The 27218-nt window shown below is 37.8% G+C and overlaps 1 protein-coding gene and 1 long non-coding RNA gene across 7 annotated transcripts in view; one reads left to right on the top strand and one right to left on the bottom strand.

Moving 5' to 3' along the window:
* CHN1 (chimerin 1) overlaps positions 1-27218 on the top strand; it is a 184901-nt gene that overhangs the window by 108575 nt on the left and 49108 nt on the right. The window contains exon 1 of one of the 6 annotated variants that reach the window (XM_023622030.2): positions 1497-1569. The exons of the other annotated variants lie outside the window; for them this stretch is intronic. Within the exon in view, the coding sequence (XP_023477798.1) occupies positions 1561-1569 (9 nt within the window). The 5' untranslated portion in view covers positions 1497-1560. Of the gene's footprint in view, positions 1-1496; positions 1570-27218 lie in introns of those variants that run through there. 6 annotated transcript variants of the gene reach the window in all.
* Positions 18638-26642, bottom strand: LOC138918668 (uncharacterized). The gene is made up of 3 exons (XR_011428276.1): positions 26525-26642; positions 24303-24420; positions 18638-18758 (listed from the first exon to the last, which is right to left on the bottom strand). It is a non-coding gene; the product is annotated as an uncharacterized lncRNA (long non-coding RNA).

Here is a 27218-nt window from a genome sequence, read left to right as displayed (position 1 = left end):
AGAATTGTGTTAATTCATTCTTAGATTTTCAAGACTCTTCAGTTGCCGTATTAAAGCAATACAGTATTGTATAGTGGTTTGAGCTTGGATTCTGTCACCAAATAGATGTATGTGCAGATTCTACCATTTTACCAGTTGAATGAACTTCAGCCAGTTACTTAATTTCTCTGTGCTTTGATGCTCTTATCTGTGAAACTGTAATGATAATGAAGTTGTTGTGAGGATTGATGGAATGAGAGAGCACATGTAAAATAGACAGTGCTTGGCACCTGGGCAGCGCTCAATCTGAGTTTGGTGGTAATGTTATTGTAGCAGCCCTGGTACCTCAAGGCCCTATCCTAAAATACTTCCAGTTATCTTGGAGTAGTTAGGTACAGAATGGAAATTTTAAATTTTCATTGTCCAGCCCAAATTTCAGTTTCTGGCAGATCTTACTTAGAGTGGTATTTTGTGGCTACAGACAAACCAACATTTTAAATTACAGAGTGTAGAAAATTTGTAGAAAATGGTTTTTTATAAACTCTTGTTTGTTAGGAACCACAAATTTTTTTTGGAATAACCAGAATCTAGAATCCTAAATGGCATGCTGTATTTAATATGGTTCTTTTCAACTCTCTAACTCCCATTTTCTCACTTTTGGTTATTTTCCATTCTTGGCATTTTTCAGTAATGTTTGTATTTAAATATCTAATACTGATATTATGTTTTATACAGATATGCTAGAATATTCTAAGTTAACGTTTGTGGAATATTTTTTAAAATGTGTACCTATGAGTCTTTTGAATTTGATCAGCCTAATGGTAGAGTAGCCTTTGCTAATGTGTTCTGTATGTACTTTTCAATATCAAGGGATTTGAGCTAAAGACACTTAGCTATTTAACATTGGGCTACTCATTTAACTTCACAGGACCTTAGTTGTCCCTCCTACAAAGTGAAAATAATATTCACAGATGCAAGAGACTGAGGTAGATAATACCCAGAGGACCACTTTTAGCTCTAGGATCCATGATTTCTTATGAATTCTGGCAACATTACATGTTACATTACCTGGATTCTCTTGTGCTGATGGCCAGTGATAGCTACATAGTGAAATAACTGGTTCTGGAAAAAATCTCTCTCCAACAGTACATTATTAAGAATCATTTTTAGAACCAGCCCTGATGGCCTAGTGGTTAAAGTTCGATGCCCTCACTGCTTCAGCGGCCTGGGTTTGATTCCCAGGCACAGACCCAAACTACCCTGTCAATAGCTATGCTGTGGCGGCAGCTCACATAGAAGAACTAGAAGGACTTACAACTAGAATATACAACTATGCACTGGGGCTTTGAAGTGGGGGAAAAAAGAGGAAGATCGGCAACAGATGTTAGCTCAGGGCGAATGTTTCCTGGCAAAGAAAAAAGAATCATTTATTCTTTGCTTCAAACTGCATGCATCTTAAATCTAGTTGGCTTAAAATCTACTCACTCAAAAATAGATTTATTTTATTTACAGGTGTCATCCAACAGGACAGGGATGATGACCTGTTCAACAGCTTGAAACATTGATTCCCTGTCACAGTGGATGACATTTGTAAGTAAAGACAATCATGTTTAATTGATTTAAAATACCTATTGACACAAGTGTGGTTTAGTAAATATTTTACGGGGTCCTGAATAGCGAAAGCCCTTCTGGTCTGGGATTCCTTTTCCGCAGAGGCAAAAAGTGTTGGTTTTGCAGGAGTTAGTATGCTATCCTAAAGAGGATACTAGTGTTGGAATTAAGAGCTGGGTTCTAGTTCGACTGTAGGAGTTGATTTTGTGTGCCCCTTTGGGGAAATTGCTTCACTTCCCTGAGACTGCATTTCCCTACTTTGAACAGTTGGGTTTTGGACTAGATGATCTCCAAGGATCTTACAATCTGTGATCCTTCAAGGAGGGGAGGTGTTTTAGGAAATAATATAGGACTAGAAAGAGCCCCGAAGTGGGATTTGAAAAGTGAGGTCTGGTTTTAGCTTATGGAGACAATCCCCTAGCCTGTCTGAACTTGAGTTTCTTCATGTATGACAAGAGATTTTCTACAAAACACTGATTTTACAGGATTATAATAAATACTTACTGCTGAAAGAGTTCTGTGCTGAAATAGATTTGATAAAAATTGTTTTTTTTAAAAAAAAAACACTTAGCTGTTGCTTTTCTTTAGGCTTCCCAGCTTTGTTAATGGCCTAGTGTGCATTGTGAGTCTCCAAGAGTGCTCTCAAACTTATCTGAGTCACCCTGCCACTATTCAAAACATTTCAGGAAAATAATGTTTCACGAAACCCACTCTGGCAAATTTTGAACCAGATAATCTCTTAAGGTCTTTGCTTGTTGTAATATTGAAGGAGGAAAATTCCATGTGCATTTTTTTTCAGTCCTTAAGGAGTAAGTTGAGCATCTGAGCTTTTGTGGAAGGTTGGAAGGATGGTTTTATGGCCATAATGTTTTTTTGGCCACAGGAAGTAAATCCTAAAGATTCTTGGTTGTCCCTAGGAAATATGGTGGCCTATTGTGATGGGAAAACTTTTTTTCCAAGCAATATCTATGTCATTTTTCTCATTAACTCTTTAAGTTGCTTCTTCAGTGTGAAATATCGATGAGAGACTTTAAAATTTTTTTTTTTAAATGTTGAGAGACATTTAGTCATGAAATTGCAGTATATTGAAAAGCCAGACTTCCTTCTCTTTAAAGATGGCTTAACTTGGGGCCTGCTCAGTGGCGTAGTGGTTAAGTTCATGTACTCTGCTTTGCTGGCCCAGGGTTGGCAGGTTCAGGTCCCAGGCACGACCTAGCACTACTTGTCAAGCCATGCTGTGGTGGCATCCCACATAAAACAAAGGAAGATGGGCACAGATGTCAGCTCAGTGACAATCTTCCTCAAGCAAAAAGAGGAAGACTGGCAACAGATTTTAGCTCAGGGCCAATTTTCCTCACCAAAAAAGGTGGGGGGCAGGCGCCTTAACTTTAGCAGCCCAGACTGGCCAAGAACCCAGCTTTTAGTTACTTTTTTTTTTTTAGTTACTTTTAAAAAATTTATCTTGGAACTGTATTTGAATAGTTCCTTCTTCCAAGTAGTGATTTTAATATATTTACTTCAACAGATACTGGACCAATGGCTGAATGCAATAGTTTTTATGATAATTTTACTTGTTAATAATGTGATTTTAAATCCCCAAAAACCATGCTTTAGAAAATGTCTCATATAGCTGTTAATAATATAAAATGTCAAATAAAACATAGAATTTACATTTCAGAAACTGTACTGTCAGTCAGTCAGAACTCTGAATCTAGCCAGAACCTCTTTACTTCTGGATTGAGTCATCTCAGCTCCAAACCTGCCTCACGTGTGAGGATGAGCTGTGATGGCAGGGGTGTGCAAATGTGCAGAATCACTCTGTTGGTTTTATGAAACTTCGCCCAACCAGATAGGCTCTGTGTGTGTGTGTGTGTGTGTGTTCTTCCTCTGGAATTTGGGGATGAATGCAGTACTTGGCCTACTGTTGGATTAATTGGTTCTTAAGGAATTTCTTTTACATTTAAATTCCATTACTTAAAGACTTCTTTGGGGATCATCAGACTGCATACGTATTGAAAAGCCTTGCGAAATTTCAAGTGGAAATGTAATTGGGGCCCTGCCCAAAACTGCCATAACTGCTGGCCTTCTTTGGAAACCTGCATAAAATGACAGGAGTCTTTGTCCCTGGAGTAGCAAAAGGAGCACAGGCAGTCTGGTCTGCTAATTGTCTTAGTCTCCCACAAAGCAGATCTTCTGAATTTGCTTTCAAAAATATATAGCACATTATCTGCATCCATATAATCTCAATGTAGAAATCAGCAGGAAGGCCAACGCTTAAACTTAATCATTATAAAAGTAAAAGTATGAGAGGAGTGGGTGGCATGAGGCAAGCTGCGGAAACTGTGTTTGATTTCTCGACCTCGTGCTTTCCCAGGCTTTGGGGTCTTTGCTTCTGCTTCCCGGCTCCTCCCCACGCTCTGCTCCTCTTCTCCTCCTTCTTAGCCCGGCCTTAACCGCGTCCATCCCTCTCTCCCCCAGTCACATTTACACATTCAAGTCTCCACTCTGGCTTGTTCAAGGTTAGGATCAGCTGTTCCAGGGGTGAACAGGCTATTAGAGAACTGCCAGATGGGCCAGAGTCACTTATTTGCATTAAAAGTCCAATTTGTTATTTAAGAGGAAGACTACAATTCCACACAGAATTTCTAATGTGGGTTTATCCTCCTCTGTAAACATCTTAAGAAATCAAGTAGAGGGCCAGCCCAGTGGCACAGCGATTAAGTTCGCACATTCTGCTTTGGTGACCTGGGGTTCACTGGTTTGGCTCCCGGGTGTGGACCTACACACTGCTTATCAAGCCATGCTGTGGCAGGCGTCCTACATATAAAGTAGAGGAAGAAGGGCACGAATGTTAGCTCAGGGCCGATATTCCTCAGCAAAAAGAAGGATTGGTGGCAGATGTTAGTTCAGGGCTAATCTTCCTCAAAAAAGAGAAAGAAAGAAATCAATAGAGTTTAAGGGGAAAAAGCCTGCACGGTCACTATATAACTATATAAGTATGTATTAATCTGTGTGGTCTTGAGCAAGCCTTAACCTCCTTGGGGCTCAATTTGCCCTAGTCTCTAGATGAAGACTGTGGATGCCATCGCACTGGTGGTTATAGATGTTAATGAGATTTCACGAAGTGGCCTTACTTGGAAAGCTAGAGGGCAGTGTGATACATTATTGCACTCTGGGGTCAGAGCAATCATCAACCAGATGCCCATTCATGGGTCTGAGTACTATTCCCCCAGCCTTTGCTAGAAACAACATGTTCAGCTTTCTCTTCAAGATCCATCTTTTCAGTACTCCAACTGCCCTCTGGTACGCTAGATGACATCAAAAGGCTCCTAATTGATTCATCAAGAAGGTGGAGTTTCTCTTTTAATTATGCTGTGATACCTCTAATTGTGTTCAATTAGTAAGCATGTGTCTTTGCTCAATAATGCGCTAATGACTTTTATGGCTAAAATATGTTATTTTCCTGTGGTATTTGCATTTTAGTATTGACCAATATTTTAACTCTGCTTCCCTGAGTGTAAGACAAGTGAAGCCTTCTTTCTGCTTCTCCGCCTGTCAGTGAACTTTTATTGAACCTGCACTCCATGTTGAGCCCATTAGGATTTCTCAAATTTCCCCAACTTCTAAGTCTGCCTATTCTCTTAACTCCAGCTGGGCAAATTCTCTCCTTCCTTTGCCTTAATATCTTCACACTTCATATTCTAAATAGCCTTTCATGAGCGTTCTTTATAAACAAATTCTTGTTACTCAAAAGGTACCTTGGAATTTAGACAAGTTAAGGGCATGGCAGAAATATTGTCCCCATTTCTTCTTAGGTCTCCATGAACTAACTCATCTCTATCAAAATTACTTGCATTTAATTCAGCACTTATTGCATGCCTCCTGTTTGTAAGGAATCAGAGCCTAGCCTGATGAAAGATATACAAGAAATAAGCCCCACCTGAAAGAACTTACATTTAAATGTTTTCATTGTTTCTACCCTATTTAATTAACACTTAGATGTCTTGATAGCAGGAGGCAGGCTGCCTGTATCATCTGTCTAGTATTACAGGAGTTCAATAAATATTAAGTTGTACTTCTCTGATCTGAGTTTGCTACTGTGATAGCCCAGTAAATCATAGAAAACACTCTTGTAGACAAGAACACTAATTTTTCAGAATCATGGATTAGAAATTAATATGACATTCTGACATTCCCTCCCAGGTTTAAGGCTTTAATGCCTCAATATTATTTCACTTTTGATTTGGCCCCTTAAGTTTTATATAAACAGTTGTTGACTGACTAAATGAACAAATAAATAAATGAGTATATTTTATGAATTCAGCCAGATCCAAGGCCTTAATATAAATTAGTCCTGAGCCTGAGAAAGAAAAGTGTAGTAATTCAACTTGATTTGGTACTCTATGTTTTTCTCTTTAAGAACTCAATCTTTAGATTGTCTCTATGAGGTAGGGAGGGCCGTTCCTCATTCCACAGATAAACCATCTGAGGTAGAGAAAAATTGTCTTTGTGACATGACATAGTTTGTGAGGGTGGTGACTAGGTGTACCTCTTTAGGGATATATTCAAACAAGCCAAGATGGCAGAGTGGCATCTCCCCAAATTCGTGGTGGTCAGTCGTGTGTGGGGACAATCTGGACCCCATAGAGAATCTCATGCTTGTAATGATTAAAGAAAACTCAGCTGGGCCCAGGAAATGATCTGTGTGAATCTCATCTGTCCTTCCATCTTATCACCCACAGAAAGGATTAGTAATTGAAAGCCGTTGGGGAAAACCAGATGGAAAGAGGAAGATGGAAGATAAATATTAGTTCCTCAGCTCGAAAGAACCAGGCCAACGGAAGACCAAATTGTAATTTTCCAAGCCAGCTGCAGTTTTGGAAGATTTCTGTATATGGGCTAATTAAACAAATAAAATAACTCTTAAATTACTGGGTTGAGGGTTGGAAACGGAAGCTATTAGAAATTCTTTCACAATTGCTATTTCAGAGGCTTTAGCGTTTTGGTGGGGAAATAATCATTGGTGGCAAGATCCCCATTCATTTAATTTTGTGGAACAAAAATCAGCTCGGGTGGCTTTAGAAGGGCAATAGCATTTTGGGGTCCAAAGCAAGTGGAGACTATCAAGCAACAAACTGGCCTTCCCCTGATGCTCACACACTAACTTTGTGGGCATTTATAAAAGAATCAGCTCTCCACTTTCAGTAAATCCTCACCTTAGATCTCATGCTGAATGATTTGGATTGGTAATTTTCATCTTATGCTTTTTGCTCCATCACATTCCCCTTAATATTTGGAGTCATTTCTTTTTCTCCCTAATATTTAGACCTCTCAGAGACTGCTAAGTCATAGCCATCTCCTGAGCCTTTCCTCACTCAAGTTATGAGAACTTAACAGTTTTTCTATGGCCTCCTGAGTTAATTCTTAACTCTTGTTGGATCTCCTTCAAGTTACTACAACCAGTCAAAAATGCTCAAAGTTGAGTGTTATATTATAATAATTAGATTCTTTCAATGAGAAATTATAAACATCTAGGGGCCAGCCTGGTGGCGTAGTGGCTAAGTTTGCGTGCTCTGCTTCAGCAGCCCGGGGTTCACAGGTTCACATCCCAGGACCTAGCACCCAGTGGACCTAGCACCGCTCATCAAGCTGTGCTGTGGTGGCATCCCACATAAAATGGAGGAATATTGGCACAGATGTTAGCTCAGTGACAATCTTCCTCAAGCAAAAAGGGGAAGATTGGCAACAGATGTTAGCTCAGGCCCAATCTTCCTCACACACACAAAAAAGAAATTATAAACATCTCTAACAGATACTCATCTTGCCCGTGTTTGTTACCTCTTTTTAAGTGTGCTGCTGCGTTCGTTTCACTGGTTTGTTCAGTAACTTGAATGAATCAGCCCTGTTATCCTCTATTTCCTTAGCTTCTAAAACCATTCAGTGAAAACTCACTAAGTGCTATAGATTTCCTGATGACCTAATTTACATGATTAAATTTTACATCTCATACAACTTAAACATTTTCCTGGATAATTTCTAAGTTAGTGCAGCTTGTACTTATTTACCAGAACTGTTTGATAAAAGGTCACCTTTACTGTAAAATTTCCCTCCAAAAGCAGAAGCTTTTATATACAAGCTGTGGGTTGTTTAGCACATTCTTAAGAGATTTACACCTGCCATCTTTCCACCCACTCAACAGGAAGGGGTCCCTGTTGTGGGTAGTTTGCTTAGTAACTTTAGAATGACTTTGGGCTGCTGCCCAAGTTCATAGGAAAAAACTATAGTCCTCTGCCCCTTGAGAAAGTCCTGGTTTTCCTTGTAATGCAGAAACTCTACACATGAGCCTATATCTCTTTTATAGGCTCATTTTCCAAGAATATTTGTAAGTCAACTTTAATGAGGTATAATTTACATACAGTAAAATGCACACCATTACATGTATGGTTTGATGAGCTTTGACAAGTGTATACACCTGTGAACCACCACTACAATCAAATATACCATATTTCATTACTCCAGAAAGTTCCCTAGTGCCCCTCCGTAGAAAATCCACCCCCACCCCCTGCCCCAGGGAAACCACTGATTAGATTTCTATCAGGACAAGAAATTTTTTTAAAGTTTTGATATGACAGGTGACATCCTATTTTATGTTTTAGTTTTCCACACTTACAGCACTCCTTACTGTCATCTTTTCTCTTTTTATTTATTATAAACACATCATCTTATTATCTTTAAGTACATTTTAGATGTAAAAATTTCTCAGGTCATTTTTTTTAGGGAAATGTGAGCAGCTAAGGAATTATTGGTGTGTAGTAGCGATTGCAAGGCACTGTAAGTTGTTGAAGGTTTCAATCCTATCATTATGGACTCTTCACTTTTTATCCTGTAATAAGGACTTCAATCAATTTGGGTACACAATGAGAGAGGATTCTTAGGTACAGGGAGGAAGGTCTCTGCTCTGCTGGGATCTTGGACCTGAGCCAGAAGCAATCGGCCAGCTAGAAGGTGGCCAGCTCTCCCTTAATCACTGGCTGTCCCCTTGCCATTCCTCTCTGGCTCGGAATAGGTCCCACAGGAGTAGGGAAAGAAGCTGATGGGAAAGAAGAGTGTCCCCTACTCTCTGTGAGCTCTACCAGGTGTCACAATGAGAAAAACTGTTCTGCTTCCCTGTCCTAGTCTACTCAAAGGGGAAAAGGTATTCTTTGTGGCAGTGATATGATTTTAGAATTCTCTATGGACCACCACTAAAGCTTTTGTTTTTCCAGCATTATTAAGGCCACTAGAGCACTTAGATTTCTTTTCCTAGAATCTTTGAAAACTTGCAGGTGCAACCCACTCAAGAGTCTTGTAGACTAGAGAGTTCTCTGCCTGGTCCCAGGTGAAGGACAGTGTTCCCTTGTGTAAGAAGCCCCCGTAGGTGGACTATGGGTTGTATAAAATTTCTGGAGACATGGTTGTAACTTTTCTCCTGCCTCCCTCAGAAAAACCTATTGGAATGTGAATGAATGAGGGGAATGTTAATATAAACAGAACCTTGACTTCACTCTGATTTCTTAAAAATAGGCTAAATGATTTGCATGTTAATTTTAGTAATGGTTTCAATGCACTTTGACTAGAGCAGGCCTTCCAGTGATCTGGAATTGCTTGCTAAGCAAGTGGGCCTCAGGCGCTCTAAACCCCTTGTGACCCTCTTTTGGCACTCTGCCTCGTTTATTGGCCACCTTGTGGAGGTCTCGTGTTTCTTAAGGCTGGGAGGACTGGGAATAGTGGTGGAGAGAGGGGAGTACCAGAGTGTGAAAGTAGTAGAGAATCATAAGAATGTTTTATCTGCACTGACTAGCTCATCGTGTCCTGCTAATATATATAGGTCATATTTGTGAACAAGTCCAATCGTGTTACCTAAGACTATTCTTAAATTTTAAAAAAATGAATCATGTGTTGATAAATGTAATTAATGAATTTAAGAGATTTTATCTTAGTCTTAAAGAAATACATGTTCTTTATTAAAAAATCTTAAAAATAAGATTTTGTAAAATCTTATTTTGTAAAATCAAAAAAAGAGAAGAGAGGGGATTGCTCATAGCTCCACCATCCAAAGATGACTGTATGTTAATGTTTTGGTGGGTTTCCTTCTAGTCTTCCTATGCAAAGATTATTTTAAACTTTAATATTTTTATTATACAAGTAATTCATGTTCATTGCTTACAAAAATAATGAAGCAATGAAAAACAGTAAGAATATAAAAATCACACCAAATCCCACTATTGACAGATAACATAACCAATAATATTCTCCTGTTTATCCTTCCAGAGTTTGTGTATGTGTGTATGAGAGAGAGAGAGGGAGAGAAGAAAGAGAGAAAACATGTAAACATGTTTCTTCTATATGAACTACTTTGTAATTTGCTTTACTGACAATTAGGTTGTGAAAAATCTTTCCATGTGAATAAGTGTATTTCTGCTCTATTATTTTAAATGTCTATATAATATTCTATTGTGTTAGTATATAGTAATTACTTAAGCAATCTCTTAATATATTTTTTATTCATTTATTCTATAAATAGTAATTGAGTACCTTATTTGGGCTACTGTGCCCAGTACTGAACAAGACAACCATGGATCTTCTCATGAAGCAAATTTTCCATCTTGTACACCTAGAATATTAAAAATGAAGAAACAGGGATATATAGAGAGAAAGTGTTTTTCCAAGAAATCTCATTCTTAAGTGACCAGTGCTCTTTTTCCTGCATGCTATGTTTTTATAATAAATCTTCCTTAAGTAATCGGTCTTTAAATCATTAAGTGAAAATGTTTTTGCTTAGTTCAGATTAGGATTACACTAGAGTCTTTTTAATAGACTTTCTAAATTTAGAATTTTGTTTATTTTTGCAAAATGAATTTTTCCCTTCAAGTAAAAGATTTCTTTCCAGAATATTTAATACTTTAAAAATAAATATTTCTTTAGGAATAAGGATAACTAACCAAAAATTTAGATTTATAAGTTAATTAACTTTCAGGATAACTTAAAAGCGTGTACAATTGTTTTTCTTGGAATACTCTATATCTTTAAACTGTGTAAAACTTTATATGAGAGAAGCATATTTCTGCATTTGTGGAATGTAGAAAATTGTACATTAGCTTCATATGTAATCATAGCCAAGCTTGTCTGCTCTTCAGAGTTACCCAGTTCTAAATTAATGAAGCATTTGGAGGAGAATGGATTTTCATAGTTTCCATCTGCAGCGTGCACAAGAGGGGCTTAGCTGAAACTGCTATATAAACTAGGACTATTTTGCTATCTTGCAGACGTAACATTCTAATTACCACTTATTTCAGTGTGAATAGTGAATTCCCTTTGTTCCCTTATAGACAAAACCCCCCAAAATCCTTGCCTAAATAGTGAATAGGACAGATGCCTTTATTTGGAAGCGGTGTTCATAGTTATTACAAAGGGGGTTTTTTTTTCATATATATGTGTTTTGTAAATCATAGTGATGTTAGATTGTAAAACAAGTATTTTTAATATTTCACTTCGGGGTTTTGGGGTTTTTTTCCTTTTTGAGGAAGACTGGCCCTGAACTAACATCCATGCCCATCTTCCTCTACTCTGTATGTGGGACGCCTACCACAGCATGGCTTGACAAGCAGTGCATAGGTCCACACCTGGCATCTGAACCAGCGAACCCCAGGCCACCAAAGCGGAATGTGCAAACTTAACTGCTGCGCCACTGGGTCGGCCTCACTTGTGGTTTTATACAAAAATATTCTAAACATTTAAGCTAAATTTATTTATTTTTCTCTCTAGGACAGAATACTTACATAGTAGTAGATCTTTAGCATTTGATGTGGTGTTAAGACTCGTAAGACTTTCTGTAGCCGTAGATGCTAGCGTTTGGTCGTAGCTTTGGAGCAGTCCAAGCATCTAGTTCAAATGCTGTCCTTATGCTATTCCTGTCAGTTCTTTTTTTTTTTTTCTTTAAAGATTGGGACCTGAGCTAACAACTGTTGCCAATCTTTTGTTTTTTTCTTCCTGTTTTTTCTCCCCAAAGCCCTCCAGTACATAGTTGTATATTTTAGTTGTGGGTCCTTCTAGTTGTGGCATGTGGGATGCCGCCTCACCATGGCCTGATGAGCAGTGCTGTGTCCGTGCCCAGGATCCAAACTGGTGAAACCCTGGGCCACTGAAGCGGAGCGCGAACTTAACCACTTGGCCACGGGGCCAGCCTCCCGTCCTCTCTTAATTCCTTATTTTTTAAGACTTGTTTTCTACAGAGATTCACCTTTACCTCACATAGAAGCTCTTCAAAAGGAGCTTTGATTATGGCATGTTATCTCCTATTTATCCAGCCATTCCCCCCTACACACACCCAAAACAACCGTTTTTTTATTGTGCATCTCCTTGGACAGGAGATCTGGATCCTCGTCTTAGGACTTTAATGATGTCACTTTAAGCATGTCATCAGCCTCCCTGGGCCTCAGTTGTAAACTGAAGGACTCAGCTTTGTAGATGTCATTCAGGTCCCTTCTAACTGTCATGATTCACAACCCATAAGTTCTCTTTGTTAACCCTCAAGACGTTTTTCAGACTTAAGATTCTGTACTTCTGAGAACTTTTTATGATTCTAAGAGGTAGAACAGGCAGATTTAAGTACAGGCTTGGCTCTGCTACTGACTGGGATTGTAAATCTTTGAGCCAGTGACGTAATTACCTTTGGCCTCAGGACATTGAAAGTATCTTCTAGCTCCCCAAAATACATTTCTAAGGGTTATAAAACTAAGAATAACAGAAATAACTAGTGCTTAATTGAGCCTCTGTATGTCAGAAAGTGTGCAAAGTCCTTTACCAGATTATCTCCTTTAATCTTTATAGGAATCCTTTTGAGGGTGGGTATTATAATAACATGGGTATCTTTGGGGGTGATAGGTTTATGGTGAGTTATCACAGGATCCTACAGGTGTGTCGTAATCGTGCATCCTTTATTTTTAAGAATGAAATCACAGAGGACAACCAGACCTTTCCGCCAAATGCCGCTTGGTGTCATTGTAGAGACTGCACCTTGGCCTGTGTTAGTATGTAGACTAAGTGGGTCACCATATTTTGAGTAACTGGATTACTCAAAAGGGAGAGGCTAAAACACCTGGGAACCGTCCCCAGGAAGTTGAAGCGTGGTTCACGTGGGCCCTTCATCCATTGAGACGTGGCACTCTAGATCTGCAACCCTTATGTTCAGTTTTTAAAATAATCTCTTATCAAATGTTAAAAGAATAAAAGGATTCAAATTTACCGAATAAGTAAACCTATGACTACTGAATTTTTTAATATAAAAAAATGAAACAAAACATCCTTCCTTATATTGTAGCTCAGTTCTCTGATGGTTGCTTGTGTCAAATACTCCCCTCCCTTCTTTAAGTACCACAGAAATGTGTAAATCCGGATAGTCTTGTTCCTTTCATAGGAACAACAAAAATAAATAAGAAAGGATTTTATACTTATGTGATAGTGTAAATTGTACATAAATGTGCAAAGCTGTCAATAATTCAACATGTTTCAAATCACAGTAACTTAGTAGAATGAGATCTGGATAAGTTTCTCTAAAGTTTTTATAACTAAACCAGATTAAATGGTTAACATAATTTGTGTATTAATGAAATATATTGGTAACTAAGATTTAGAATAAAGCGTGTCATATTTATTTAAGATGTCAGCGCACTTTTGCATTTTCAACAGTTGACTTAAATTCAGGTTGACATCTTAAGGTTTTCATCGTTTCAGTCTTCAAAGTACTTATTAGCATTTCATTATCAAAGTTGAAGCTTACTTAGCTCTTTGACAAAAGACCTCTGAGTTGACAGTCTCCTCCTAAATAAACAAGATTTTGAAGGTAGGTGAAGTATTTTTCAAATCAATACTCTAGAGACTATATGTAAAGCTTACTATAGAGAGTTTACTATAATTTAGAAGCAGAAAAGAAAAATGAAGCAAACGAAGCCTCTCAGCTTTTCAACAGAATTTGACAGGTTATTGTTTTCCACGGTATCTCTCAGAAACAGAGAAACCAATAACAATGAATAAAGATTAGCATTCCTAACTATAAAAGAAAAAAATTAAAGATATTATTATGATAATAGTTTTGAGAAATAAAATAATGAAGAAAATGAAAAAAACTAATGTAAAGTAAACTTTTGGAGAAGTTCTAAAATATGCAGTCATAAATAGTTTTTGATTAAGGAGCCAAATCAGATCAGTGTTCTCACCAATGAAGCTTTATATATAATAGAGAAGCTTGCAGAAATTTTGATTCAGTAGAATCAACATGGGGTCCAGATATCGATTAATATGTTTGTCTTTCTATATGCGTGTGTGTGTGAGATCCTATTGCACAGTAAAGGTTACAACTAATGGGTTAGATCAGCGGTTCTCAAATTTTGGGGGTTCAGGGCCCCTTTACACTTTAAAAATAGTTGAGGACCTCAAAAAGCTTTTATTTATGTGGATTATATCTATTGATATTTACCATATTGGAAATTAAAACAGATTTTTAAAAAATATCTATTAATTCACTTTAAAAATAAACCCACTATATGTTAACATAATAGTGTTATTATTATTATTAAGATAACCATATTTTATGAAACAAATTTAATTAGAAGAGTGGCATTTTTTGTATTTCTGTAAATCTCTTTAATGTATGTCTTAATATTAGGAAACAACTGGATTCTCATAAATGCTTCTGCATTCAGTCTGTGGTGATATGTTATTTTTGTTGAAGTACGTGAAGAAAATCTGACCTCATAAAAATATGCATTTGGAGAAGAGAGGAGTATTTTAACAGCCTTTTCAGATAATTGTGGATATTTCTCTCTGATATCACACCCAAACTGGATAAGTGATAGTTTCTTAAAGGTTACTTGCAATGTGGAATCTGAAACCTTATCAATAAGCATTTCTTATTCTATTACACTAAAATCCATTGGTCTGTCTTGAACTCTGAATGGATCTTTCAGCTATTCATGATTCTGTAACATGTGCATTGGTCATTTAGAAAATATTGGTTCACTGAGTTATGTAGCTCTTCTAAACTTGACATGTTTCTTTATGCAATATCGTTAAAAAATCACATTTGTTAATAATATTATTGGTCTCAACAGAAAAGTCATTTAAGTAGTGGGAAGCTGTCAAGTTCAGGGTGGCAGGTACAGAATTTCCAAAATTCTTATTTTCACTCGAAAGCTTGAATTTTATCATTGACTGTCAGTTGTTTTCTTTGAGGCGGCAGGCTCACTTTGTTCAGTTTTGAGAAAATGCCAAGTCTGAGTAACCAAAATTTATGTTAGTTGTTCTTCCAAGTAAAAAATGGTATTCTGTGGAAAAAGCAGCTAACTCAGCTTGCAACTCAAACAATACTTTCCCTCAAGAAAACCATCCCTAGACAGACCCAGCTATCTTTTACATCATTTGGTATGAGGCTAACTCTTTCTCTTTTGGAGAGTTTTTCAAATGTGGAGGTGTAGAACTCTAAACTTAATGTAATCCACAGCAGAAACAACAGAGATAGAGATAGAAAAGAAAACTATCCAAATTGTCACCCACAATAACTAATTTAATATGCTGTCGTTCATTAAAAGCAGTACCATTGGTATAAAAGAGTACTTTAAATTCTATACTTAGTATCTCAAAGACTGGGTTCTTTTAAAATTGGAAACAACAAAGAAACATTATTCAACTGATGACATGGTTTGAGATTTCTAACAGTGAAAAATGTAACAAAAGCATCCACTTAAAAAAAATCTACAGCTGATCCGCAGGAGGAGATATTTTGGGCAAGCTATTTTTTTAGCATCATACTTTTTATTTTAATGTCTTCCTTATTGAGACGTGCATTTGAAAATAGTTTCATCTTGCAATTTTCTAACAAGTTTTGTGCTTGAATTTGTAGGAAGAAAAATAAACTTTAAGCTTACCAATAGTAGATATCACCCAAATTCCCTTTTCCTTCTATCATTTTTTTGGAACTCATCATTACAGAGGGTTTTTATTTTTCCATAAATTTTCATGCACTTTGCACTGTTCCTTCACAATAATAGTTGTTTTGATCCTACGTATTAAGCCACAATGATTCAACAATCTTTAGAACTGAAAACTGCAGTTTTTGAATCCCAAGCATCCTTTGTACTTCAGGTGGCACCTGTTCTCTTAACACAACAAATGTTTTCAATTCAGTCTCATCCTTTAGTCAGCTATGTTGCTAAGATACCTATGTTGTCACAGATTTTCTCTCTAACATGTTTTCAGTTCATATTTGCATACATTTCAGCTATCAAATGAGGAAACAGTATTTAAAATGCCTTTCTTCTTTGCACCTCTGGGCAGCCATTACTTTTTTAAAAACTTAGCTGTAAGACATTTAAGAAGTGCCCATTGTAAGAAAATGGCCATATTTTTTTGTATTAAATCTATTCTGGCAGTATTGTAAGGGCAGGAAGCTGGACTCATTCAGACAAGCACTCATCTGTGAGTCTGGAGAATTCACTGAGAGTTACAAATGTGCCATGAACTTTGTGCCCTCATTCTTTCCACATTTAGCGCCTTCTTTGTTCTGAGTATGATGATGGCAGTTTCGACATCACCACCACCACCTGGGCTTTGACAGCATTGAGAGCTCTCTGCTTGCTGGGTACTGAGAATGCGTACTTTACATCCATTCCATACATTCTACATACATTAGCTCATCTCATCCTCCCAACAGTCCTATGAGGTAGGACCACCATCATTCCAGTTTTACAGATGAAGAAACAGAGACTTCCCCTACAATCCCATAACTAGTAAATAGGGCTGAATGTCTTTTACAGATAGTCTTTACTCAAGAGCCAAGCTTTTAACCTCTTAACTATAGATAACACTGAACTTCAATTAAAAACTTTTTTTTAATTGTTTTAACTCTATGGAAAGGGTGGGGGGGTGGTTAGGCAGATTAAGGAGGAGGGTTTATAAATGACACCTCCCTGTCTGCATGATTTCTGATAAGAGGACTGTATGAGGCAGTCAGCAGGCTACCCTGTGGCTTGGGCATTAGAAGCCATTTGAAGGCACGTCCATATTCTAAGGAGAGAGATCTGGGATGGAGAGACGGGTAGAAGTCACCTGTTAGAATCTCAGAAGGACCAGGAGAGGAGGAAGCAGCTTGGGAAGAGGGCATTGACATAGATTTCACAAATAAATTCAACCTTTATTAGAAAATGTGATTATTAGGATTAAAAAAGGATGAAAAAATCCATTACCCACCCAGTATTTATCCCAATTGTTATTAACTCATGAAATATGTACTTATTGGCTTAATATCTAGTCCTTATGTAAATAGCCTAGAGCCTTATTTTCTGATATTTGCCACAGTTTCACTGATGCCCAGAACATAGTAAATACTGAATAAAATATTTGTTGAATGAAAACTATTTGAGAACCTTGTATTGTACATGTATACTTTGACCATTTCTGTATTTTCTTTAAATGAATTTGTGGGCTATGTAAAGTATTTACACCTTCTCAGGCCACATGTCTAGAACCCCAAACCCCTATTTTTTAAATACTATATTCTTTTAAAGATAAAATGCATCCTAATTACTCACTGCATTGGCCACTCTGGAATCTCTGTTCTAAGACTTCCTTACTTGTTTACCCATGAGATTGGGATGGCTTTCCACCTTGTAAATTGTGTGTGGCTGTTTGGTGAATTTTAATGGAAAGCTTCATTACCTATTTCTAAAGACAGCTTAATTAGTTGCTCACAAGACTGCTCTCTCAGTTCATTGGTTTAGAGGGTAGTTTTGTTGATTGGTTTTTATTTAAGGAACCGGAAAAGCCAACGCAAAAACAAAAACAGGCGTGCTGCTCCGTAACTCTCCTTGAAGCCCTAATAGACATTTGACAAAGGATCTGCATGTATCTAAGTAAGAGCAACATATCACTTTACCCACCACCATCAAAATAATGAAAGAGGCTTTTAAAAATGCCAGAATGAATCACCAAGGCTGACCTTACTTCTCTGTTTGTTGTAAACCATTTGTCAGGCTTAGAAGTGAATTGGGGGCGGTCCTTTTCATCTGTGAATATTTCTGCTTGCTGATGGTTCTGGGTCTTTGTCACCCTGGGCCTTACTCAAGGCAAGTCAGTCTTATCACAGGTTGAGTAATCACGTCCCCAAGTCCCAGGGATGCACCACAGAGTGGAGAGAGGGCAGGGCGTGAAGTCAGGAGCACTGGGCTTCCATCATGGCTCCTTTGCTTACTGATTATCTGCCCCTGAGCAAATGCCTTAACATCGCTGAAATTTCTTTGTGTAAAAACAGGAATGTGAGGAGGCAATGAAATAGTGTGTGTGGCGAAGTACTTTGTAAAATCTAAACCTCTGTGTAAGGGATACTGATTTGGGGGCAGCGTAAGAGCTAGGCCTGGATTTTTTTTTTAACCAAATAGATAGAAGAATACAGTAATTAAAGTTATTGTAAAGTAGGACTAGAACAGGATTATTAAGGCATTTACCTTCCAGATTCCTCTTGCTATGCACCATGGCCATGTAGTCAGGCCTGCTGCCAGAAGCGGTCCTCTGAGGCCTCCGTCAGTCACCCAGGCCTGCTCTCCTGAAACTAGATTATGAATTTCCTGCCACTTGACAGGGATATATGCTAAACCTAAGATGCATATGACACATCTTCCTAGAAATATCAATTTTACCCAGTAGTAATTGATGGAAAACATTTTTGTATGAACATTTTCATATGGGTACATTATAGGGGAGCTTAGAGAGCCACCCCAGGGTCCCTGCATGTCCCCGTTCACTGTGGCTGGCTCTTGTGGACATTTTGCTGGAAAAGGTAGTAAAGCATAAGCCTCAGCTGGCCAGACAGCCTTAAATAAGATGTGACCTTATCAACCTAAGATCTTCAATTGCTCCTTAAATTATCTCCCATTAACGTATCCTTTGTGGAGGAGGAAAACGGCAAGGTGAAAATCCCTCTCGAGACATTAAAATGTCACTAGAAGATAGATGTTTAAATCATCCTTTAATCCTTTCTTCTTCCTCCTCACAGAAAGTTGATTGCAGTCTGACGTTCTGTGTCTTATTCTCTAATGCACTGATCATTTATGGGCCTGGTCCAGGTGCCTCACATCACTCTTAAGATGTCGAGTTCCATTTGAGACACAGTACATAGATAGATAGATAGATAGATAATTAGATTCTTTTATATATAAACATATATATATATAAATTATCTCATATAAAGGAGAGCATTCAAGTTAAGGGTTGTTAAAGTTCTCAATCTCATTAGGATCCTTTGAACTAAAAGGACTTTTGTCAATGAAATACTGTGGATGTGATATGAAAAGTTTATTTTAGCAAATACCCAGATGCACGCTATTTTTACTTTTTAACATCATTACCTTGATGTAGAGCATGCCATATAGCATGTCATTACAAAGAAAAGACAAGTTAATGTCTGGCAGTGAGGGGAACAGTGAACACGTCTATGAATTATGCCCATGCTTACACGTCTTCTCAGAGTAATTGTTTATGAAAGTTAAATCTTTTACCTTCAGGCCACTACTGCCATTTTCAAATAATAGAAATGGGTTTTCAAAAGTATGTTTGAACTTCACAAATATACTTCATACCATGAGTCAACATTTATCTTTATTGAGGCTTAAAATGAATATTAAAATAAATTACAATTGGAATATTCTAATCAAACTACACATGAAGGAAATAAACTTTTATAACTTAAGTTTAAGAAAGTTGGTGACAGTCCTTTTTAAAATAACCAAATCACATAGCCATCACCCTAGCCTAATCAATGAAGGCACTAGAGGAATGGGGAAACTGAAAATACAGTACCTACCTTTTATTCTGATACACTGGCTTTCTTCTGTTACATTGATGATTGCACAGGACTGAAATAAGCTCATGTGGCAGCTTAAAATGTGAAAATACTCCTGATGTCAATCTGAATCTGCTTTTTAGTTGTATTTACCATCTGTATATTTCAACTAAAAGCTTTTTGAGAAAGTGCAAAAGTCCATCATTCAAGAGTTTTGCACTGGATTTAAAGTCCCAATTAATTATTGATAAAGTGTTAGAGCTTCCCTAATTTTATCTCCTCTGTTTTTACAGAACAACCATAGTGTTTCTTTAAGTCTTGCAGGTAATAGGTATCAAAATTTGAGTAAAACAAAAAACAAAAATGTTAATGATACATTTCCCTAAGTAGCCCCTCAGGTTTATTTTAGGGGGAAAAAATTGAGAAAAAGTTTCCATTGAGGCTGATTTCAGCTTTTCACTGGGAAGAACCAAGAAAGAATGTTGTTATGATCATCATTGTACAACCATCACTGCCAGTGGCCAAATAGTGGAGGGTGTTAGATTAGAATATTTCACTCTTATTATGTAATTTTAAGCCAGCCCTGGTAGTCTAGTGGTTAAGCTTCAGCACTCTCACCGCCACAGCCCGGGTTCGTTTCCCGGTCAGGGAACCACACTACCCGTCTGTCGTCATACTGTGGTGGCTGCATGATGAATAGCAGCAGAGCATTGTCTGACGCGGCACCGGAAGGTGAGAGGATGGCGCAAACAGACTGGACAGGGTTCCGCTCTGCTGTACACAGGGTCACGAGGAGTCAGAATCAACTCCAGGGCACTAACAACAAGTGTGATTTTATATATATTATGTGTATATATTAACTTGTGGTTATGTAATTCCAGACTGGAAAACATCTTCCATTTATTTTATTTTATCTGCCCAAAGTACCTATTATATAAATTGTTATCAGTACATCAGAGCTACAATCTAGTATCCATTAAGAACTTGTACATGAAAAAATAAGACTGTGTCTTATGAATTGACTTTAGGATCACCACCAAAGATATTTGAGCAGAGATAATGCAAAATAATTGTAAAGAGATGCCTAGGAAGAGGAGACTCGGAGAAGTAGAAGTTGCTTATGTTCATCTAAACTCTGACAAAATGAGGGAGCCCCACTAAGTGGACATTGAGTGTTCTAGTCCATTGGCATGACTGTCCTAATTAAAGAGCGTTCAACAAATCTCTTAACTCTATGCATTACATATTCAGTTCATCTAACCCATGCCACTTGTTCTGATTCCATTCTAATCAACTTCCTAATAATTTTTTGTTTCCAGTGTAGGTGTGCTTCCAGAAAAGAGCCTGTTGGTCAACCACTTTGTGATAATTATATCTCTTATCTTAGTATAAAGTAGACAACTGTCATTCTGCTTTTACCTCTAAATTTCATGAGCTTGGTATTATAATATAGCCTCCCCTTGACAAATAGATATGATCTCCTTGTGCTGACAAATTAAGTTTCTGAGCCTACAAGACTGGGTGCCAGACAAAAGCCCATAGTAAATTAGCCAGAGCCGCCTGTATGGACTCACTGGAGATAGCCAGGCTAGGCTTTCCCGCATAGACACACCCAGATCTTTACATCCCTGTGTGCTGAATGAGTTACGAACCTTCCTTCTTCCTTTTCAATTTTTGTTAAAAATATAGAGAGGACCATGGAGTTCATTTAATCCAGCTGGGACTTAGAAAAATTCAGTGACTTGGCTGCTATCAGTCAGAACCAGGCTATATGCCACTCCAGCCCCTTCTCTTGGGGCCTGGTTTTCTTCATGCAGAGTGCAAAATCTCCCTCAAAACTGGCACTTGGAGAGTTTGATCATTTCTGTTGTTTCTTGTAAGAATAAAGAATGCAGGACTGAACTTTTTTGTTTGCGTTGTCTGTTCAAATGTCTTATGTTTATAGTTTTTGCATATGAGTCTGTCAGGGAACATGTGAGCATGTACAGAGTTTGATAGTGTCAATGTTAGTAGTGTAATTTAAATTTATTGTATGCTGAAATGAATGCATTGATGTACCTTATTGTTATCTGTTTAGATGGATATTATGTTAATGCTAGAGGAGCTATGTAATGAAGAGGGATTAGGAATTATGACATGACTGATGCCAGTAGCATAAAAATTAGAGTCCTGGCAGGAGGTAAGAGTTTCCTATGCAACATAAAAAGTTGTTTATCCTAACATAATTTAAGGAATGTGTAGAGTTCTGTAAAGAAGGCTCTAATGTTTGACTTAAAATACATTTGAAAATTTTGGTTAAGGAGATGAATCTGGTAGATACTATGAATTCAAATATAAGCAGTACTGAAATGGCTAGTGATTCAAGGAGTACTAGAATATAAATGATCCAGAAATTTATTCAAATGATAGCCTTTCAAAATTGCATGTTGACAACAGATAATATGAGAGGCAGGATGGCCTAGAGGAAAGACACAGAATTGGAAGTCACATAGACCTGAATTCAAATCCTATTCTCATCATGTGCTAATTAGGTGACCTTGGGAAAGGCACTTACTCTCTCTGAGCTTCTGTTTCTTCATCTGTAAAATGATACCTACCTTATTGATTGTTTTAACAGCTAAACTGCACACATGTAAAGCATTTACTAGTACAATGCCATGTAGTTGTCAGTTAATAAATGTACACTGACATATTGTTGTTAAGTACCTTGAAGTATATTCCAGTCTTGGCTCTAAAGGAGAGAAATTTGGTTACAAATTATGGTTGGGGGGACCAAGCTATGAATAAATCTGTGTATCTAGAGTGCGCTGAATTTGCTTGATCTACAGATCTTGATAGTGGAAAAGCTGTATTGTTTATATCTCAGTTTTAATGTTTTATAGAAATTGCAAGATTTTGCTAAGTGTAAGCCAGTGACTTATATCACCCAGTAGTTAATCCAGCTACTCTTCATCTCCCTGAGCCTCAGGGACATGCCAGTTAGAATATTCCCTTCTTGTGCTTTTTGGATGGAATGTTGACTTAGTTTAGTTAATGGGAGCATTGTGCTCATGAGTCTGTGGCATCATCATGATGTTATAAAGGAGGTGGCTATTTGTGTGAGGTCCTTCCAGTTTCCTAGAGAATATTCTTACTATTAGCGAGTCCTAATATTCAGTAATGGGAGATTTATTCTTTTGGCTTAAGTCTTGGTCCCACATTAAAAACCAGATATTTGTGAGAAAAGAAGTGTACTACAAAGAAAGGAGGGGAAACTCCTATTTATTGATTACTGTCTGTGCCAGGAATAGTGCAAAATGTGTCCCACATATTAGCTCATTTAATTCTTAATAATTCCATAATGTAAGTACTTTTCATCCATTTTACACATGAAGAAACGACTGAAATAAATTAGTAACTTGACCAAGGACATCCCACAGCCAATAGATGACAGGGTTAAAGTCAGCACCTTTGTCTGGCTCCGTTGCCCATGATCCTGTTGTTCTATGCCTAGTGAAGATGAGAGGCTAGCTCAGCACAAATCCAGTATTATTACTAGACAAACAACAAGGTAGTGGGGTCAGCGGCAGAAATTTCTTTATTTGACAAACAGCAAATGTCTACCTTTCCAAGGTCACCTATGGCCGCCTTCCATTCTTTATTCCTCACATGACTCCCCACCTCCACACACACCATATTTGTAGTCCACTTCTCTACATTACAGATGGTCTGGACAAAGGTAGAAGCAAAGAGGGTTGTGGAATCTGCCCATTCTCCATCTCTTTTTCCAGGCCAGTCCCTTTCTTTCAGGTGAGCATACGAAAGTGATATCAGTATCACTGATGGCCAGAGTCAGGTCTAAGACAGGCTGAAGATTCCCAGTCACAATAAAGAGCTAACTACTGCTGGTGTTTCCAGCAAGAATGACCTTGTGGGATACGTGCCCTGCTGGTTTAGACCCACCACCTAGTTAGACTGTTTTCTTCTATTCTATAGAACCAGAATATGAGAGGCTCTATCCCTAAACTTCGGGTCTGTCTCCTGCTCTCATTATAAGGTAGCAGAATATAAGGTAGCACAAAGAAGTGTTGGGCTTTGGGGACAAAGACAGGGATTCAGATCACAGACTTTCCACTTCCTGTCTGTGACCTTGAGCAAGTCACTCTGTGAGCATCTATAAAATGTCCATTATACAACATACTCCCAGGATGATTGTGACCAATAAATGGGACAACAATATGAATGAAGCCTCAAACATTGTTCCTGGCTTCTTCACAAATGCTGGCAATCTCCTTTCCTTTCCAGTTTCCATCCCCCGGCCCCAACCCCACTCCTTCAACTAACATACTTGTCGTTATATGCCTTTTAAAAGATAGAACTAGAATTTGGGGACTTTGGGGGAGACCATAATATGTAGGGAAGGGCAGGAACTTCCAGGCATGTTTCTATGTTATAAATAAAAGCAGATTAATCTACTAACTTCTTGAGGTCAGAAACCCATGTTTTATCCTACCCAGCATACCCTGCAGCTAATATTTGGCACAGCACCCCTGTCAATACTCTCATTTATTGAGTGCTTACTGTCTACAGACAGTCTTTTCCTCTTTTGCCTTTCATCCCCTTTAAACTGCCCAGTAACCTATATAAAGTAGGTATTCGTATTCATAGTATGTAGTGAGGTAACCAAGGCACCAAGCCAGTCTCTCAAGGTCAGGATTCAAACTTCATTGTCACTGATTTCAAATCCCTTCTTTTTTATTACAACACTCTGCCTCCCCGATAAAAATAGTTGTCCTCATTTCATTTGATTTTTTTTTTAAAGATTTTATTTTCCCTTTTTCTCCCAAAGCCCCCCGGTACATACTTGTATATCTTTAGTTGTGGGTCCTTCTAGTTGTGGCATGTGGGATGCTGCCTCAGCATGGCTTGATGAGCGGTGCCATGTCTGCACCCAGGATCCGAACCAGCAAAACCCTGGGCCGCTGCAGCGGAACGCACAGACTTAACCACTGTGCCACGGGGCCGGCCCCAGATTTTATTTTTTTAACCAGATATTTATTGAACCTTTATTTGTGCAAGCTATTTACTAGATTTAGGATTTATTCTAAGATGTATAAGACCCAATTCTATGTAAGCAACTACACAGTTAACTGTGATTGAGGTAGAAGATGATAATCTCATAATTAATGAACAAGTGAAGGGCCCTGAGGTTCACAGGTGGGTGAGATCGCATCTGATTGGGACAAATCATCAGAGGCTTCATGAAGGAGGGGGTGTTTGAATGGAGCCTTGAAGGCCGCATTGCCTCCTACATGTACTGCACTTCTGTATGAGAAGTGCTTAGCTGGGTTCCTAAAACATAAGTAATTGACAATCAATAAATGATAGCCATAATTAATAGATGCTGTAACTATCCAGGTCGATATAGCCAGATAAATATAAGGATGAGTGGTATACATTTGTCTGGAACGTCAGAACGTTGGTATTGGTTCTGAACTTTAGAGTTAGCAGCTCTCATAACTTGAGCTCTTCAGCAAAGTTAATCAGAAGTGCATTTGCAGCTATTAAGGGCATCTTAGTGACCAAACCCCCAGCGCTTTGAGGGTAGCTAAGAACTTTTTCATCCTGAGCTGCTATTTTCTATCTCTTTACTGCACTAGGTAGCTGTCCAAGTCGCAATTAACCCAGTATTTCTTGATTAGGTAGAAAAATTAGGAAGGACATTATGACTCTGCATTGTCTATAGTAGACTTTGCTTCTCAATGACAAAATAGTCACTTTTACCCAGGCATGAATTTTCTGGATAACTCTACCATGGATATTCTTAGGCTTTGGTCGAATTTTAGTTACTACAGCTGAAGGACTAGGGATGATCTGTAATAAAGGACCTTGATCAGAAATAGGAAAAAAAAGCTATTTTGGTGACATGGGTGATTGTTTTCTTTAACTTAGTAAGTTAAACATTAAGTGTTAAACATTGTGGAGAAAAAAAAATTACTGTTAAATTTGCCTTTGGAGTCTCTGTTTTTTTCCTGATGCCTACTGAGAATCAGATAAGCCTCACTTTAGGTTGTACATGACTGGAGAGTTGGTTGGCCTTTTTATTTTTAGTCATCACATGACAAACTAGGTCTAAGCTGAAGAGTAATTTAGGTTAGGCAAGGAAAGTTCTTTCCGTTGTATTTCCTCTTGGAATGAGAACATTTTTTATCTCATATTAATCACATGAAGATATAAATTGTGGAAATGAACTTCTGTAGATGCAAATATTTTCTGCCTTTTATTTACTTAAAAATGTTTTTAAAAGAATAAACCATGTTAAAAGAAGGAACTACAGACTCAAGTGAGTAAAAAACTATTTGGGGATGTTTAGAAAATCAGTCATTCAATATTTCCAATATCTAGCATGGTTTAAGGACCACTTCATACCCTAATTAAATTAGAATCTGCATTGGCCACATGCTCCCTCTAGCTTATGAAATCTGAGATAAGTTGTTTGCACCATCAAAGGGACTGAATTCATTTAAATATAGAGTTGTAGATTCTGTAAATACAGTGTAACATTAGAATCATAATGAGTTAAACTTAATTACTGTAGCACGAGGAAACAGATGTTTAGGGAACCAATATGGGAAAACTTAAGCTTCTTATAGCACCTTAGTAAGGAGTATAGGACTTGCTGTCAAATGGAGCTGGGTTTGAGTCTCTTACCCAGCACCCCTCTTTCTACACCAGCAAACAACCACCCAAGGGTCCTGTCAGCACTTACCCTATACCTGGGACCTGTGTACAGGAGCAGTTATTCCCAAGGAGCCTCCACTATGACCTGGTCTCAAGCTCTTGAATAAAGAATGTTGAGACTAAGAATTAAAATAATGGTTGGCTCTATTTAAGTATAGATCCACAGCAGAACTACTCATGGTAGGGAGACAAAGCTGACCGCTCCAGGGTGGTAGCAGTGTTATATGCATGTTCCCTGTTCTGCATGAAAATAGTACAATACCTAATTAAACTCCTTTTCTTTTTCATCAAAATACTTATCAGCTTTTGCTCATCTTTAATAATAGTGGGTTTTAGTTAACTCACCTCAGTCTGTATGCACAAAGGATGGTATAGATCGAGCCTTCCATAATTTGCCTGGGAGTGGTGCATTCTTTTTGAAACCAAGTGCTGTGTGTTCATTTTCCTTTGCTTTTAATAGGTGAAAAAAAAATTCCATTTTGTAATGATGCATGACTCATTCATTGCTCATTGTCTTCCCACTGATTTTTTTTTTTTTTTTTGCCTTGAGCCAGCAAGAAAATGTTACATGAGAGGAGGGAGAAACAGACAGAATGAGTTGAGGAATACAGTACTTAAATACTGTTGCTTGATTTTCATTGGTTATCTCCTTTCTTACGGTGACCAGTCTAATCCAGCCTTCCTTGTCAGATCCCTCCCTTCACCCACCCTCAGCTAGGGGCTTCACAGGGTGTCTGTTGCTAGAAACTGATTGCAGGCAGTATGTAGGCATCTTTCATTCAGAATGGACATTAATATATTGAATAGAGAAGAAAGCTTTTAGAAATGTATCATTTGTCAGAATTGCAGGGCTTTTAGAAAGGAATAGTGAGATGCTGAATGTTTTGCATGTTAGCGTCGACTCTTTATTTCTGTTCAGACTCTTAAGTTTTCAGATGCTTAAATATAGAGCCCTTTAAAAAAAAAAGGAAGAAAGAAGAATTTTTCTGGTTAGTCGACCTCTTTTTAAGAAGTGCTTCATCATCCTCCTCCACCTCTC

This window comes from Equus caballus, chromosome 18 (assembly GCF_041296265.1).
Source record: "Equus caballus isolate H_3958 breed thoroughbred chromosome 18, TB-T2T, whole genome shotgun sequence".
NCBI classification, from domain to species: Eukaryota; Metazoa; Chordata; class Mammalia; order Perissodactyla; family Equidae; genus Equus; species Equus caballus.
This window is presented reverse-complemented; position numbering and strand designations above follow the sequence as displayed.